Genomic DNA, 18,320 nt, shown 5'->3' with positions numbered 1-18,320 from the left:
ATAATTAAGCCATGTAAGTTTAGTATGGCTATTTATGGCATGCACTTATTTATAGCATGCACCACGCAACATTAGTTATGTAAACGATCATCTCGGAAGAGGAAAGGAATACAAAACATATATTGTGTGGTTAGACATTATATAAACAAAAAAATATAAAAAAATAAAGGTCCTAAAACCGACAACAATAAATTCAGGCAGTTTATACAGCCATCAAATTGTATAAAGTGTAACCCGTAATGCCTCTAGACCAGGGTGGACCATTCTCATCGTATCAATTATCACAAAGAAAGTTGGACCAGGCACATATAGATGGTGTTAAGGCACATTTTATTGGAAAACCATACCTATATTTCAGCTTGATAATACAATACAATCTGCCTTAAAACCATCTATTTTTGCCTAGTCCAACATTCTTTATGATTATTTATACAGTCATCAAAATGAAAGGGCAACATTTTGACATGTATGTGTGTCTTTCTCAAGCTATGACTATGGCGTGAGAAAGACACGTGTCAAAATGTTGCCTTTGGATGGCTGAATAAGCCACCTGAATTCATTGCTGTAAGCGGAGGACCTTTGTTTGCTTATTACCGCTTATGCAGGTGAACAGAACAGTGACCCTACCTTCTAGTCTAGGTCAGTTAGTAACACACCAATTAATACGACAATGGTAGAAAGAAAAAGTGGTTCTTAATCTGTGTTACGATATTATTAGTCAATAATAAGAGAGTAAGAATCACTGGGGAAAATACAGTATTCATAACCACTGGCAGAGCATTTTTTAAGGTTGTATTGTAGATATTGGCTGTAATATGTCAACTAGGATTTTTTTGCCTGTTTTATTTAGTCCTATTAGTCCAGCCAGTTTTTTTTTTTTCTTATAGCTACCAGTAATCCTTACACAACCAATTTTGCTTCTAGCTGCCATTACTCTGTTTTGGTGTATTTAATGAATTTTATTTAACTAAAAATAAATACATCTCCTGTTCTGTTAACATTAAATAGCCAGTGCTCTGCATTGGAATTCTTGTGAGCTCAAAACACAAATAAGCATTGTCTTCCCCCTCCCACCAAAAAAAAGCATTAGATAAAAGGGGCAAGCAATACACAGACAAAACCATTTTGAAATTATCAAGACCAAATACCCAAAAAACCAGTATTTAGTAGGAATGTTGAAAGAGAGATAGGCAATGAGTGTTGAAAGAGAGGTAGATAAACATAGGGATTCATGGAGAAGCATAGGTTTTCACGTACAGAAGAAAGGGAGAATATTAAATTAAATCAAACCTGCAAACATCAGTTCAGAGACATCGGGTTTGACATGGAGACATGTGAATAAGGGCATAGGGCACTGTCCTTCATTTATTTTAGAATGCATGTGACTCAGTTTGCTGTCCATTCTCTGTAAAAAGATATTTGGCAAGGGATAAGTCTTCTAAGCAATGTGATTTAAACATCTGATAAAAACGTATTTACATATTATCATAGCAATTTGCAGCTGTATTTCGCAATCAGCATGTGGGGGATGTCTACACTCAGAGAGATTGAATTAGAAAACCTCTATTAAAAATAATCTTCTGTGTCTCCATAAATTATAAAGTAAGGTTTTCGAAACAGTGATGTGCTTTGCTAAGTTTTCACGGAGAACCTAACATGGTCCAAAGGTTGCCCAGTCACACATGGTGATTGAATAAAGGTACCAGATCTAAAATATTACATTAAAGAGAATTCTTTTTGATTCATGTTGTGGAAAGAGTCTGATTACCCCTAAATCTGCACCTATCCATGATAAAGTGCACATGTATAATTCAATCTGTGTTGTGATATTTTCTCAGATCTCAGATTAGAATCAGTATAAACATGTAAAATAAAAATAAAAAGAAATACTAACTCTGTGTATAAGTGTCTCTCCAATGAGCATGCCAAATACATCGGTGAATGTAACAGGCTGGCCAAAACTCTTCTTCTTCCACAAAGCTTCAATGTAACGTTTCACTTTCTGCGGGGTAAGTAGGAGGAGGGGATTGTAGCTGACATTATGCTTTAGCTCTTTATTGATGTCCCGCGGTCCTTTTTTAGGAAAATCTGGATCGGAATAAAGGGTGGACATATACCTGTAGATACAAATTAAGGAATCACTGGATGGACATCTGATGTGATTTGAAATAAAAAAACAGTTCGGTAAAGCAGAAAACTTTTCTCAATGTAAAAATGAGGGATAAACTTTTACCTTTCACTGTTCACTCATCTGAACCTTTAAACTTATATACCAAGGATTCACAAACTATGATTGGTTGATTAGGGGGAGGGAGAAAAGGAGTGTCTGAATTATTTTAGTTTCCATGCTCTGTTGTATTAAAGGGACTCTCCAGTGCCAGGAAAACAATCAATTTTCCTGGCACTGCAGGACCCCTCTCCCTCCCACCTCCCATCCCCGGTTGTTGAAGGGGTGGGGGAGACTAATCGGCGGGGAGACTGATCACGCCCGCCGGTAGGGGAGACCTAATGCGCCTGCGCCTGCGCCTGCGCGGCAATGGCGCATTAGACCTCTCCATAGAAAAGCATTGAAAATGCTTTTCAATGCTTTCCTATGGGGATTTTAGCGACGCTGGAGGTCCTCACAAACCTGTGCTATAGACCAGGAAGTGCCCTCTAGTGGCTGTCTAGTAGACAGCCACTAGAGGAGGAGATAACCCTGCAAGGTAATTACTGCAATAATTACACTTGCAGGATTAAGGGTAATGGGAGTTGGCACCCAGACCACTCCAATGGGCAGAAGTGGTCTGGGTGCCTGGAGTGTCCCTTTAAGAATGCATTCCCAAATGGACTATGGCCTCAATTTAATAAAGTTTTAAAATTATTCAATACAGTTATAAAAAGTATCCAAATGATTTATCTACAAAAATTCCCATAGATTTAAATGGTGAATTATGTAGATAATACATTTGGGAAGTTTTTCTAACATTGTTGAATTACTTGGAAAGCCTATTAAATAGAGGTGCATATTTGAGAAACATTTTTAAGGCTTGGTTGAAATAATATATATCAGTGGTTCTAGTTCTCATGGCCCACCAACAGTCCAGGATTCATGTTTTTTCCTTTTTTATTCCAATGAAGATACTGACAATACCTGGACTGTTTATATTTTATATATACACATTTATTTTTAAATGTATTTTATTTCTTTACACATCCTATCTTCGTATCTTTCATAATCTGTCCAGCAGTTATTAATATAATATCAGATTCTCATTTTTAGTTTAGTTCAAACTTTGGCATTAATGGTAATTTCTTTGCTTGTTTAGTTTGGAGGTGGTCCATATCATTACTGACACTTTTTCATTTAAACATCCCAGTTACATGTTTAAATGAAAACTCCAAGCACCATAACCAACACAGTCTACTGTATAAGTAGTCAAACCATTTAAGAATGTTGTGCACCTTTTTCACTGATGCCTCTAGAGCTAGGGCCGGCTTATTGGCTGAGAGCATCTGCTGACTGTTCTCAGCCAATGAACGCCTACCTGTACCTCCAAATTTTTCTCAAAGCTGGAGCTTCACGGGCAAGAAGAGACAGTGACAGGTACCAAGCCGACCCCTGGTAACGTCTCAAACTGTCTAATCCTGGCAACACAATCACTACAGCGGGCTGTAGTGGTTATTGTGCTTGGAGTATTCATTTACATTTAGGATGCTGCATAGTGCTGTGAATTTCCGGTTATACTTCGATCATGACAACATGAATTCATATTTAGTTTCCCTTGAGTACGGGATTAAATTGAGGATCTTGCCAATGATGTTAATGTAAATAGGCATTGCTGTTTCCCACTAGAATACTGCTGAACTGAAACAGGAGATGTTTACCAGTGAATGATAATTAATAAGGTGGCACTCTGCATGCATCCAGACAAACACAGAATGTCACACATATACCAAGACAAATGTAAACAAACATTAAAGATAATTATAAATACTTTGTAATTACCAAGTAGAGCCAGATAAACCAGCGATATACGTAACACAATCTAGAACACCTGACTCATACAAAGCCTTTAGGACACCAGAAAATCCAACCATTGCGCGAAATCCTCCCCCAGATCCTAGAAGGGCTATGACTGGAACCTAAAAAATTGAAATTGAAAATAAAAATGTTGAGACTTTCCACTACCTCTATAAATAATTACTCAATTACAAACCTATTTAAGTCACAGGGAAACAAAATGATCAAGTCTACGCCTGCGCGTCATGACAACACATTGAGTATGATAAATAACATGCTACGGGCTACGTTCCTTCCCCCGTGTCCTAACTTCACTCTTTTCAGTCTAAAGATACATTAAATGCTTCACACCCACCCTTGGGGCACTCTATATGGACCATTCAGAGACAGCGAAGAGATTGAGCATACATTAATAAAACCAGTAAACTTAAAGAAGTGAGGGACTGAACCATTACTCACTGTTATAGAGTCAAAAATAAGAGAGGCCCGAGAACAGATTATTAAAGCTACAGATTCAAATAAAGCAAAGAGGAAGGATTAAACCGTTATTTATTTATATACTTAAAATTGCTTTTACTCTATGCATTAATGAGAATTTAATTGTGTGACAAAAATTATATTTTCTCGAAGAAAAACAATGGAATGAAAGGATTATAAATAATTGATTAAAAAAAAATAGTAACAAACAGTACATTTTATGGCTTACTTTTGAATTTTTTTTTTTTTAAATGTTGAGAGCTTAAAGCCAAAATTATAAATATCGCCTGCATCAAAAAGATGCAAAAAAAATGCTGGTCCAATAAAAGTCACCACAAAACGTATGTTATATAGCATCAGCACAGTATTATATCCTTTATCCTATAGAACCCTAAGCCATACCGTGTCCCTAACCCTAAATATAAGTGAGTATTACATGGGTGTCGTTCCTAATTGATGCCAGAATATTGACACAAAAACAGCATTGCACGGACACATTTTGACAATAGCTTGAGAATTAGCAATGCTGTTTACTATATTCTAATAGATGCATCCCAGTGCTGTGCTTAGTTTTGTGTATTCTGCAGAGTATAGGATTCCAGAAACTGGTTGATTTTTTCAAATACAGGTGGCTCAGTGACTGTTTGACACAACTGCCTGTACTCATGGGTGGAGATATAGAATGCTTTTTTTGGAGCTCCAAAGAACCCACGTTGACAATCTGTGGTTTTAGGAGTAGCCCCATACTTTGATTTGCTTTATTTAAACCTGTGGATGACATGCTAATATGACCCAGTATCTCTTTCTAGATAATGAAAACATAAATGACACATTGTTACGTATCTGACTAATTTACTGAAGGAATCTCCCATTACAAGTCAACTTATACACGTCCGACGGTTTCCCTCATTCATCATGAAAGTATACACCACAATTATTCCAGTTAAATATAGGCATGATGACATCACACCCTATGACATCATTCTCCTCCTGTCAAAGTGTTTCTCTTGATGCATTATTTTAGCCAGCACCAAATTCACTGTTTGATCTGTACAATGACTTACTGTGTATTGCTATTCCAAATGATGGTCCCAAGTCCAGGATTGATTTATAGATACTGCTTGAACTGTCTTTTCCAAAATAAGACAGGCTCACCCTACTCTAGTGTACTTCTAATAAGATACCTCCACATTGGAGTAGTTGCTGAGTGACTTTTAAACAAGTTCAAACCAGAGTAAATACCTCATCCTGGAAGTGAACAGTAGTTGTTATAGTTAGAACTGTATCATAACAATCTGAGCCTTGCAATCGCATCGGCATATGAGAAATTAACCATAAATATGGTGACCACTTGCAGTCGTCATTTCCTCTCATGATTCTAACTACAATGCTTAGTTTGTAGTATGATAGGAATCTTGGGAATATGTACATCAACTATGTTACTCAGAAACATTTACAGGTTAAAAATGCAAGTAAGCGGGGGCGGAGCCTAGCTTCCTAGCAGAGTGGACGTGCTGCAAGATTGCTCCTGCAAGCCAGCCACTAAAACGGGGGATATACCCCAAATCATCGCACGCACACCACTGGGAGGGTGACTACAGAGTGGGGGAGACCCAGGAAAACGTTTTAATACCAATCTTGTACCCGCAACTCATCGGGTCCCCACGATTCCAGCCTGAGGCCTAGCTGCGACCGAGCCAGGGAGAGGCGGCAACTCTCCTGATTGGTAACCTCGCAGATGGAAACCTCACCGTACTCACCTCTAACCCCCCCCCCCCTTCTGGACCGGCGGGGGTTATCCCGGTCCTCGTTGGGTGCCACAGGCAGCCGGCCAACACTACCTCCGACCATCATGAGGCAGCAAGGTACACCCAAGATGGTGGAGGATGGCGGCTGGCACAAGCGAACGCAGACCCTATGCACCAAGCATCCCCAACACTGCCTGCGGCGCCTGGACGCTCACTTCAGCCAACACGGGGCTAAACAACAAACCGAACAGCTATCAAGCCCCGATGCCGCGGTATGTAGAAGCCCGCACGGGTGAAAGATGCAGAAAGCGCAGGGGGACCGCGACAATGGCTTACCGTGACCTGCTGGAAGGCACACGCGACTACCCCACAGAGGGAATTGGCTGACAACATCGCGGCATGGCAGGGCTTGGGACCACCGCTGGAACTGAGATTCTAAGCGAGCAGACGACCACGCACTGAGCCCTCCAAACCAGAGTGAACTCTTTATACCTTATACTGAAGCACATGCCTAATAGTTATACTCTGCATCTGAATCTGGTACTTTCCCTTTTGAGCCATACCATGCATAGCTGCATTATATCTGCACCCAGTGATACCGTAACCTAGCTTTGAATCACTAATTTGTCAAACCTACTTTATCAATATGCTGACACTGCCAGTTTCATAGCCTGTTGTAAAACATATACCTAAAGCTTGGCTAGTCTAATGTTAATTTGTTGCTCCACTCTATGCTTAACCCTCTTGTAGAATGTCTCTTCCTAAATGTGGCATAGAGGGATGTAACTGCTGTTATCCTTCTGTTCTCTATATTAAAAAAACTGTGCATGTCAAATATACAGTACAGCTCAGCCGTAGGACTGCCTTTGGGGCACCTCAGGCCTATATGCCATTCTATATTGCACTGCAAAAAAAAAACCTAGATTAGTTCTCTTTAAAGTACACTGTGAAGTATGTTCTTCTAAATGTTAAAATCTTCATTAAATGCATTTTACAAAAAAAAATGCAAGTAAGCAGCAAATTTTACATTAAATATAGACCCCCTTTCCCCCTCTCCCACATACAGTGCATTCAGACACCCTCATATTCTTCCACTTTTTTATGTTGCAGCCTGAAGCTAGAATTGCGTAATTTTTTTCCCACATAATCTACTCTTAACTATCCATAATGACAAAGAAAAAAAATGTTTTTGTGACACCATTGCACGTATATTAAACAGTGCCGCTTGAATTATCTTTGGCAGTGATTATATCCTTATGTCTTTTTAGGATGGCAAGCTTTGTACACCTGGATTTGGGTAGTTTCTGCTAACCAGGCTCGGTCAGGTTATATGGAAACCATTGGTGGACAGCCATTTTAACCCCTTAAGGACCAAACTTCTGGAATAAAAGGGAATCATGACATGTCACACATGTCATGTGTCCTTAAGGGGTTAAAATCTCTCCAAAAAGATATTAGGTTGGGTTCAAGTTGGGGCTTTGGCTGAGCCACTTAAGAACATTCATATACATGTCCCAAAGTCATTGTCTTGGCTGTGTGCTTAGAGTAATTTATCTGTAAGAAATTAACCTTTGCCCGGGCTCAAGTCCTGGACCAGGTTTTAATATATATCTGTGTATTTTGCAGCATTCTGCTATTTGCTGTTGAAAACCCACACCCAGAGCATGATGCTACCAACACCATGCTTCATTGTTGTCATAGTATTGCACAGGTGATGTGTGGTGACTGGTTTCCTCCAGACATGATGCTTTAAAATGAGGCCAAATAGTTCGGTCTTCATTTCAGCAGATCAGAGGATCTTGTTTCTCAGTCCGAGAGGTTCTTCTTTGTTTTCAAATTCAAAGATGGTTTTCAAGTGTCTTGCAGTGAGGGGCAGCTTCCATCTGGCCAGTCTGTCATAAGGGCCAGATTGGTTGAGTTTTGCATAATTTGAAAAGTGCCTTGGTAAGAGAGAGGACCAAAAACAAGATGATCACTCTAGGTGAGCGCCCGGAATCATGAATCAAGTAAAGAAATAGATGCTGCTCAAACAGTTGCTTTGTGCACCAAACTTATATAAAACAAATGTTTTGGGGTAATTCCTTTGTCAATGCATCATGTCCCTCCCCCATACAGGAATCACCTGTTTAAATAGAAAATACAAATGATTAGTAAGTCCATAGCCACCCCAAAGTGAAAATGTGGGGTCCTCCTGGTGTCTGATTGCCATCTTGCCACATCTCCCGGCATCCTGCGGTCATCATGTGATGAGTGTCGATGTTGTGTGTCATGATGTCATGTTGCTAGGTTACCCTTCCACAAGTTTCTCCAATCTACACACGGGGTTTCTGGCACTGACCCAGAGTGATCATCAGTTTCTTGATCACCTCTCTTACCAAGGCCCTTCTCCCATGATTGCTCAGTTTTGCCTGCAGCCTGCTCAAGTAAGAGTCCTGGTTGTTCCAAACTTTGTCCATTCAAGAATAATGGAGGCCACTGTGCTTTTAAAAACCTTTAATGTAGCCAAATATTTTTGTAGCCTTTCCAAGATCTTTGCCTTGAATAACAATGTCTTTGAGCTCTTTCTTTCACCTCATGGTATGGTGTTTGCTCTGATATTAACTTACAACTGTGAGACCTTATGTAGATAGATGAGTGCCTTTCCAAATCCCATCCAAACAAATTAATTTTCCACAGGTGTACCCCAATCAAAGTGTAGAAACATTTCAAAGATGATCCAGAGAAATTAGATGCATCTGAGCTAAATTTCAAGTGTCATAGCAAAGGGTCTAAATACTTATGTCAATGTGATATTTCCATTTTTCTTTTGAATACATTTGCAAAATTGTAAAAAAAAAATATGTTTTGTTTTTTGCTTTTTTGATTATGGCTTATTGAGTGTGGATAGATGGGGGAAAAAAGAATTTAAACAATTGTACCACAAGATTGCAACATTAAAAACTGTGAGAAAATAAGGGGTCTGAATACTTTCTGAATGCACTGTACATTTACTTTAGCTCCACCCTATATCACACCCTATTCCCAACCCTAATCAATAACATGAATCACAGTATGACACAAAATGACTTCATTAATTCAGAGTAGTACAACTATATTTAAAACAGTAGTAATCTCAAATATGGGGAACATGACACATATACACTCAAATCTGAGTAAATTTTAATTAAAGAATTAGAGAAACAAATATTTTTCTTACAGATATTTTGATGAGAAGATTCAGCCAAAGGTACTGCGCCTTTATTATGGACACAATAATATACCAGGATAGTTTGTTTGCTTGATGTACCTACTAAGTTAAATTAAATCTTCATTATGGACTGAGTTTTAGGTAAACTTTACTCTGAAAATAGATATTCTGGAAATAGAATAGCATTTTCCCCATTGACTTGAATATAAGAATATAAGCTTACACAATCTGGACCTGTGGCAATGGCCATCCTACACACATATGAACTGACCAGTCACAACCTATATTTTTGGGGGATTGATAAACTGAGAAATGACAGTGTGTTGAGCATATTGTCCAGTATTAATAGGTACAATCCAAGTACCATAACCACTACAGCCCATTATGGTACAAGGAGGGCACTGGAGCTTTTCCTCTCCCAATTTATGGAGTGAAACGGTTTAAAAAAAAAAGTTTAACTTCTAACCAAGAGTCTTCCATACACCACTTTTGCCTCTCTATACTATCTCCTACAGAGAACCAGCCAACTTTCCAGAGCTAAGCTTTACAACATAAATAATCTACAGGGTGACAGAATGCATCCAGTCACCATGTAGGCTTTGTCTTGTTTTTTTCCTTTTATTTCCTTTCCCAAGTACTTTTTGGACTGTGGGATTTTGGCATGATATTCTTTGTGTTCTATTTTATATAATGTGTACCTCTTTCCTTATTTATTTTTCTTGAAATAAATCAACAGGCTTGATGGCACATATTTTTGCCCCTCATTTCATTCGGTGGATATTCTAAGGGTGCAGTTGGAACGGTCTTTGTGTTATGTTCCAATAGAGGAATTAGGATCATCAGCACCTGGGATGTCCACTACGTAGTGGAGCTTAAGTGAGTAACTTATTTATCATCTGCCAATTGCACTTGGGGTAGCGACATGATTACAGTGCTTGTCCTACAATGCAGAGCTATCTCATTGGCTGAGGGCGTTTGGTCATCAATCCGTCTGGGCTTTGCTTGTGACTCCACATGTAAATTACAGATGGATCAATTGATTTATGCATAGATTAAAATTAATTTGATGTTGGTACCAGTTGAAAAGAATTTATGCACAAGTCTAGTCATTGCTACTCCTCCAATCTGCCTCAAATTCCTCCACAACCCAGTCAGCCATAAGACAGGGAGACTTCGTGCTAATAATCAAAGCATTCCAAACTCAGACTGCAGCTTTTCAAGAGCCCACTAAGGGTTCCAGCCTAGTCTGCACCCCCTCTACCCCACAATGCCCTTGTGCTGGAAACAAAACGTGTACACATTATTTAATACAGTGTACACAAATTATGTACATAAACATGCATCAAAAAACATGAAAACATACATCTCTAGATGAAGCATTCAAATCTTTGCTTTTTTCAGGACCCAATAGTTTCTTTATTCCTTTGACAACAATTTGTTTCCGTTTTTGCCGAAAAGCCTTTTCCTGATCACACAAAGCCATGCTGAATCTCAGGTCAGTGGAAGAGCTGTGAAGAAAATAAAGAAATGTTAAAAATTATAACTGCTGCAACATTTAAAGGAACACTATAGTCACCTAAATTACTTTAGCTAAATAAAGCAGTTTTAGTGTATAGATCATTCCCCTGCAATTTCACTGCTCAATTCACTGTCATTTAGGAGTTAAATCACTTTGTTTCTGTTTATGCAGCCCTAGCCACACCTCCCCTGGCTATGATTGACAGAGACTGCATGAAAAATAACTGGTTTCACTTTCAAACAGATGTAATTTACCTTAAATAATTGTATCTCAATCTCTAAATTGAACTTTAATCACATACAGGAGGCTCTTGTAGGGTCTAGCAAGCTATTAACATAGCAGGGGATAAGAAAATCTTAATTAAACAGAACTTGCAATAAAGAAAGCCTAAATAGGGCTCTCTTTACAGGAAGTGTTTATGGAAGGTTGAGCAAGTCACATGCAGGGAGGTGTGACTAGGGTTCATAAACAAAGGGATTTAACTCATAAATGGCAGAGGATTGAGCAGTGAGGATACAGGGGCATGTTCTATACACCAAAACTGCTTCATTAAGCTAAAGTTGTTCAGGTGACTAAAGTGTCCCTTTAATAGATTGTATTGTGTATTTTTTCAGTCTACAGCTTACAAAAGACCAGTTACTTACTAAGCCTTTATATCAGAGTTTGACAAAGCTGACCTGAATCAAAAGGAACCAGCACCACAATTTGTGTGTCACATGGCACTCAGAACTCTTTATAATCCTATCATAGTTACATACTCACCTCTCACTGCACCCATAACAGTGCCTTTCACTTACAGTTCACCTTTGTCACATACAACTCCTACGTGACAAATAATTCAAAACATCAATTATTAGGCACAAAAAAAAAATACATGGATAAAAGTGTGTGGACACCATACCATCACACCTATGTGAGTTTGTTGGACATCCAATTCCAAAATGCTCTAATAAGGAGTTGGACATGCTTTGCTGCGATTAGAACCACCACTTTTATAAGAAGACTTTCAACAAGATTTTGGATTGTGTCTGTGGGAATTTTTGACCATCTAGTCAAAAAAGGTTTCTGAGGTCAGTCAGGTGAGAAGGTCTGGCTCAAAATCAGCATGCCTGAGACCAGAGCTATGTGCAGGCCACTCGAGATCCTCCACACTAAACTTCTTTGGTGTCTTCACGGAACTTCATGTCTTCATGGACCTCACTTGTGCACATGGTTACAGTCATGTTGGAACAGCAATTGGCATTTCCCAAACTGTTGCCACAATGCTGAAAGCCCAATAGCCTAAGATGCTGTAGTATCATTTAGCATTAAGATGGTCCTTCATTGCAATTAAGAGGCGTAGCCCCAAAACTGAAAAACAGTCCCAACCCATTATCCCTTCACCAAATATTAGAGTATGCTCTACATTTTCTTGTAGGTAGCATTCTTCTGGCATCCACCCAGATTCTTGTGTCAGGCAGTGAGATAGTGAAGAGTGATAGTGTCTAAAGGGAATGTTCTTTTTTGCACTCCAGATGATATTTCAGATTAAACATGTTGATGTAAGACTTTTGTACAGCTCTCTGGCCATGAAAAGCCATTTCACGAAATTCCTACTTCTTGTATCAATAATGCTTCCAGAGGCAGTCTGGAATGCTGTAGTGAGTGATACAACATAGTACAGGCAATTTTAAAGCTTCAGCATCCAACTCCTGCTCTGTGAGCATGAGTGGTCTACCCCTTAATGTCTGGGCTCCTAGAAACATCCACAAAATTGCACAATTGACCGGAGTAGATCTAGTAGTAGGGCAGAAACTGACTTGTGGCAAAGGATGCCTGCTATGAGAGTGCTATGATTAAAGTCACGGAGATCTTCAGAACAACGCACTGTACTGTCATGGTGTGTCTATAGAGACATTATATGGCTGTGTGCGGAATTTTATTCACCTATTAGCAATGGGTGAGGCTGGAAGACCTGAAACTCAAAAATTAGTAGAAATTCCTAAAAAAAATGTGGCTATATAGTATATTAAATGCAGCTAATACACATCACGAAAATAACACATAGAACATACTTGGAAGAAATATCTGACCTATATCACAAACTTTATCTAAAAACAAAACAAACAAAAAAAACATAAAATTGCTTACATTTTGCTATTTTAGCCAGTCTCCTAAAGCATGTTATTCCGTATTTTTTATATAAATGCTTCCACATTGCTGGTTGCACATTTGGGACAAAAACACCAGACCAGTTAAAAGATGTCCCTTATTGAATACAAAGCATTACAATGGAACAAATGTGTAGAGGATCACAAAGGATGTAGACCCAACGCATTTTGTGTCATGCAAGGCACTTCCTTAGAGACTTCCACACTTCCTCCGACTTCCACTTTCTTATTCAAACAGGTTAAATACATCCCACAAACACACATGTAAATCCCCACCCCTAATAGGAGTGAAGAAACAATGAAAATTGGGAAGCCTCTTATCAACTAGTATAATATGTGGGCACTATTAACTAAGTGGTGAAAACAGTAGTAAGCTAATTAAGCTTTACCCACATATAGGCTGAGTTGCTATAGCAATGCTTTATTCTTGTTATTTATAATTGGTCACAATTGAATTCAGTCTTTTTTTTTTTGTATGCTTTTTAACCGACACAGTGGTTTTATTTTTAGTTTCTGTATTTTATATTTAATTACATTTTGCAGTAACAGTCATTTTTAATCTAGTAGCATTCATTTTAAATTCCATTGTTGCTGTAATTGAATAATAATGTACCACATGACGTGTGACTGGACAATGCATTGTGCTATCTCTAGCAAATTCCAAGAATCAGCCTACAAAATGTTATCACTCTGGTATTAGGCCCCTCAATTATTGCATGCAATAGATCCCAATTAGGATAACCTATGCTATTGATGCTGGGGAGTGGAAATGGTAGGAACGCGCATTAGTTCACCCCTTCTGGAAGAAAATGTATGACATTTTAAAAATTCATAGACTATCTCCCTCCTTTCCAACCTTCCCACATACACAAAATCTAGGACTATCCATGTACTTAATGTAGCTAAGAGGTAAATGCCTGTGTACTGGAAGCAACCTAATACCCTACCTCTGCAGGTGTGGCTGAAGCAAATGGAGGACCTTCTTCTAAAGGAGGAGGGGAGGCAACGGGACTAATGGCCCCTTGGACACAATGGATACTCAGCATTGCTGATTTCCAGACTCTAATAACATAGTCATAGACATTAGGGATGTGCACGGGCAAAAAAATTTGGTCCGGTTCAGCACTTCCGAAATTCGGGACTCCGGAAATTTGGCAATCCCCTAACTCTACTCCTACTAATTTAAGGGGTTAGGTTAGGTGTAGTGTTAGAAGCAGGGGGCGGGTTAGGGTTAGAATTAGGGTTAGATTCCTGTCATCATTCCCTTAATTTTCCCTCCCTCTCCTGTTTTGTCACTTTTCAGAAATCCAAAGCACTTCAGCACTTAAGAAATTCGGCACTTCGGTTCGGTACTTCCGAAATTCGGCAATTCGGAAGCATTCGAATGTTCAAATTGCCGAAATAGACATGGACTTGGTGTAGTTGGTGAGCCAATGGAGGGCATGGGTAAATAAGGACAATAGGTCTCCCCCCATTCTAATTTAGGGCCCCCACCCACCGCTCAGGGCACGGGTGGGGGCTCAGGAGGAGGGGACACTGAGGGTTTTTTTGTTTTTGTTTTCTTATTAATAGTGAGCATTGAGCAACAGTAGACAGTATTAACAGTAGACATGCCCCTACTCGCGGTATAGAATTATGGAGTTATCTACTAAGCGGCTGCAAGAGAACATCCGATGTGTCGAAGTCCCGAATTGAACCGAAGTGCAGAAGTCCCAAATTTCACAAGTGCCGAACCGAAGTGCCGAAGTCCCGAATTTCGAAATTCCAAACTGAACCGAACCGATGTGCCCAAGTCCCGAATTTCGGAATGCCAAACCGAACTGAATATTTTGCCCATGCACATCCCTAACACGAAGTGCACCTGCACTTATTAAATATCATTTTGTTCAAGAGGCTTTTATTTTACATCAAATATTCATATATAAAACATAATTTAATATGAATAAAATAAAAAGTGTAAGAAATTAAGAAATTGTTCTTTTTATTAATTTTTTTAGTTCTGCATGACATTTTAACTGTGAAGGTCATAATACTGTTAGCTTTTACTGCAATAAAACGTGCATATTTGTATTCAGCGATGTCTCACAAGTACAACAGTACCCCCCATATACAGGTTTTATGGTGTATTGGAAAATTACAGGTTAAAATATAACACATTCCATTTGGTCACAAACCCTGGCCAAACTTAATGTTTATATTTGTTTGTGTGTTAAAAATAAAAAAAAAATAAAAAAATATGAATGCCAACTTTGGCCAGTGTTTGCGACTAAGTGACTACTAAAAAAGACTGGCAATACCCCATTTGCAATACCTTGGGTTGTCTACTTGTGCAAATGGTATGCCATCATGGGGGTAATTCTCATTCCTGGGCTACCATACGGTCTCAAAGGCAACGTAACCAATCTGGCAAATTTCAATGTGAAAAAAATTTAAATGAGCAAGCCTTATATTTAACCCAGTAAGTTTCCAAAACATCATAAAACCTGTACATGGGCGGATTTCATGAAACCCACAACAAAAGGTACCCAGATATCGAACCGGGACCCCACGCGGAGCAGAATGGTACCACTCCGGAGCCAAACCGCCACGGGAAAGCCCGAACCGGCCACGCGGCCTAATCCTGAGCGGGGCCTAGAGCATGGAGGAGGCGGCCGATCCCCCGACTCGAAGCCCGCTCACAAGCGTGAGAAGAGCAAAGCCCTGCTATCCCCCCCTTCGGACCGGCGGGGGTTATCCCGGTCCACTGTGAAGATGACAACCCTTACAAAACGACGAAACCAAGCGACAAACAAACGGGACCCACGAGGCCCACACAAAATGGCGGCGGCAAAGCAGCATGGGACGAAGCGCCCACTACACAAGCCCCCTGGGAATATAGCAGAGTTCTGCGGCAGACTCCTTGATCACCTCTGCACAAAGCTCCACACCCAGAGGCAGGCACTCAGGCAGGCGAGGAGTGAAGCAGCGGCTTGGATCCGCCCGGCGACCAGGCGAACTCTGAACTGGAACCCTCCTCGGGCCTCCAGAGGGGATCCCAGCGGGCAACGCCGACACTTAATGAGGCGGAAGTCGCCATCAAGCCCCTTAGACACAGACACTCGCTCCCGCGCACGCCAGGGTGAGAACCGTGAACAGAACCAGCCTGACGGCCTCCTGAAAGCACCGAAACTTCCGGGCCAGCTGCAGACTTCCCCACGTACATGGACACACACCGTCTGCAACGAGGTACAACACCACCGGGCAAGTGCAGCAAGCGTCCGCACATCACGGACCCGCACACACACTACAGGCAAGGGAGCCCATCAAGCAGACCGACTTCGGGCGCAGAACAGCCAGAGGATGAACGGAGACACCACACTGAGACACCTCACAGACTATCTCCTGAAGCACATCCATGGCGTCGGATGAAAATACCGCGGATCTGGGCATGGCTGGAGTGCACCCCTGGTAAACCACGGTACAGCACACCACGGGACTTTGACAGCTACAGGCTACTGAAACTCATAACTGTGCAACGTATGCCTTACTTTACTTGATGTTTATCGCTGCTTAGACCGTATTTAATTAATTTCACTTTTATGTTTGCTTAACAATTGCATACGGCAGCCCGCTGTGTAATAGGGCCTAGACAGTCTTGATGTTCAGGCACCCCACTCTTTTTATATTCCGCTATGTATAGCCCGTATTTAGTGTAAAGCTACCAGTATAGTATATCACGTCTTGAATTTCTCGGACCACAACCTAGCCCACAATTTTCTGGCTGACAAGCACTCTCATGGAACCTCGTGGTCGCTGTTTAAGTTGTTCTCATAGTTGATCTAATTCTAGCATGTCACACTGCTAAGCACCTTCGTCAAGCAAGTCACTGTATGCCTGTTTCATAGGGGTCAGTTCAATAGCACACATAGAGCATACCTAATACAACTAAAACTAGCCAACGACAGTACACATGTTTCTTTGGTGTCTCCGGCCTCATGGCATTGTTTGGCCCAGTATGTTAGTAGGCGATGGTTTATGCTTCACACAACCCTGCTTACAAACCATGCCACAATATACGGCAACACAAGCCGCATCACAAACCTAGCTTGTAAACATATAGCAGCTCTATTAGAAACTACTGAAATGTTAACCTTACATAATGTGCTAGCTGTATAACGACGACCAATTTAGCATTGTTAAGCTCCAGAACCCGATTGTTTAAAAATCTGCCAAGCTTAGCGTACTTAAACCAATCTATTACTATTATAAAGCCTGATTTCTCTATGTTTTTACACAAAATGTATATTGATGTATCAACGTTACGTTAATTAAGCTGGATAACCGAGACATACATTATAACCCACCTGTTTGAATGACTCAATGTTTTAAGCTTGTTTAAAAAAAAAAAATATATAAAATGAGGCGGATAACTCTTGGAGATTTTGTAACTTGATAAGATGATATTAGCCTGTGTAACCCCTGCAAGTCTCCCTCTCTTTATTCTGTACCACCATAACCCTATGCCTCAATAAAAGAAAGATTGACAAAAAAAAAAAAAAAACCTGTACATGGGGGGTACGGTTATGCTCAGGGGACTTCACTGAACACAAATATTAGTGTTTCAAAACAGTAAAATGTATCACAATAATGATATAGTCAGTGAAAATGCATTTTTGGTGTGAAGAAAATGCAAAGAACGTTCACTGACAATATCATCGTTGTGATAAGTTTTAATATGATGAAACACTAATATTTGTATTCAGCAAAGTCTCCTGAGGAGACTAAGGAATAACGAAATAGTCCGTGAATCACCAATTATGAGCTATAAAAGAAATAAGAATCTACGTGATTTAGTGGTACAAAGTCATCCCACACATTGTTATGTGACACCATCTGGAATGAAGAAGAAAGAATGCTTTAAATCCATACTGTTAGACCCTTTTCCCTTTTTTTTTTTTTACTAAGCACACCTACCCTTCACTCTCCTCCATATCTTTATTACGGTTTGCTTTTAGATATTTTCACATGGTTTTTGGCATTGTACTCTTGGTTTACTGATATCTAAGCAAGTAGACAGAAAAAAAACAACTATTAACGTCAGACGTCTCCCTATAAATAGGGAGGCGCTGTACCCCACCGGAATTACCTCTAAATGAAAAAAATAATCTTATTGGCAATGTAGCAGAGTGAACGTGGTTATAGTCTTTTTCATTCCCTTTATTTGGCTGTCCGTAACCTCCCGTTCGTTTACCGAAAC

General features: G+C 39.9%; 1 protein-coding gene across 2 annotated transcripts in view; it reads right to left on the bottom strand.

The window, feature by feature from the left end:
* PLA2G4A (phospholipase A2 group IVA) overlaps positions 1 to 18,320 on the bottom strand; it is a 136,116-nt gene that overhangs the window by 45,466 nt on the left and 72,330 nt on the right. For both annotated transcript variants that reach the window (XM_063426690.1, XM_063426691.1), the window contains 4 exons: positions 10,779 to 10,923; positions 3,989 to 4,125; positions 1,895 to 2,117; positions 1,291 to 1,405 (listed from right to left, as the gene is read on the bottom strand). In XM_063426690.1, coding sequence (XP_063282760.1) covers positions 1,291 to 1,405; positions 1,895 to 2,117; positions 3,989 to 4,125; positions 10,779 to 10,923 — 620 coding nt within the window. The remainder of the gene's footprint in view (positions 1 to 1,290; positions 1,406 to 1,894; positions 2,118 to 3,988; positions 4,126 to 10,778; positions 10,924 to 18,320) is intronic.

This window comes from Pelobates fuscus, chromosome 7, assembly GCF_036172605.1.
Source record: "Pelobates fuscus isolate aPelFus1 chromosome 7, aPelFus1.pri, whole genome shotgun sequence".
In the NCBI taxonomy this organism is placed as follows: Eukaryota; Metazoa; Chordata; class Amphibia; order Anura; family Pelobatidae; genus Pelobates; species Pelobates fuscus.
Note: the sequence above shows the minus strand (reverse complement) of the source record. Positions and strands in the feature narration are given on the sequence as shown.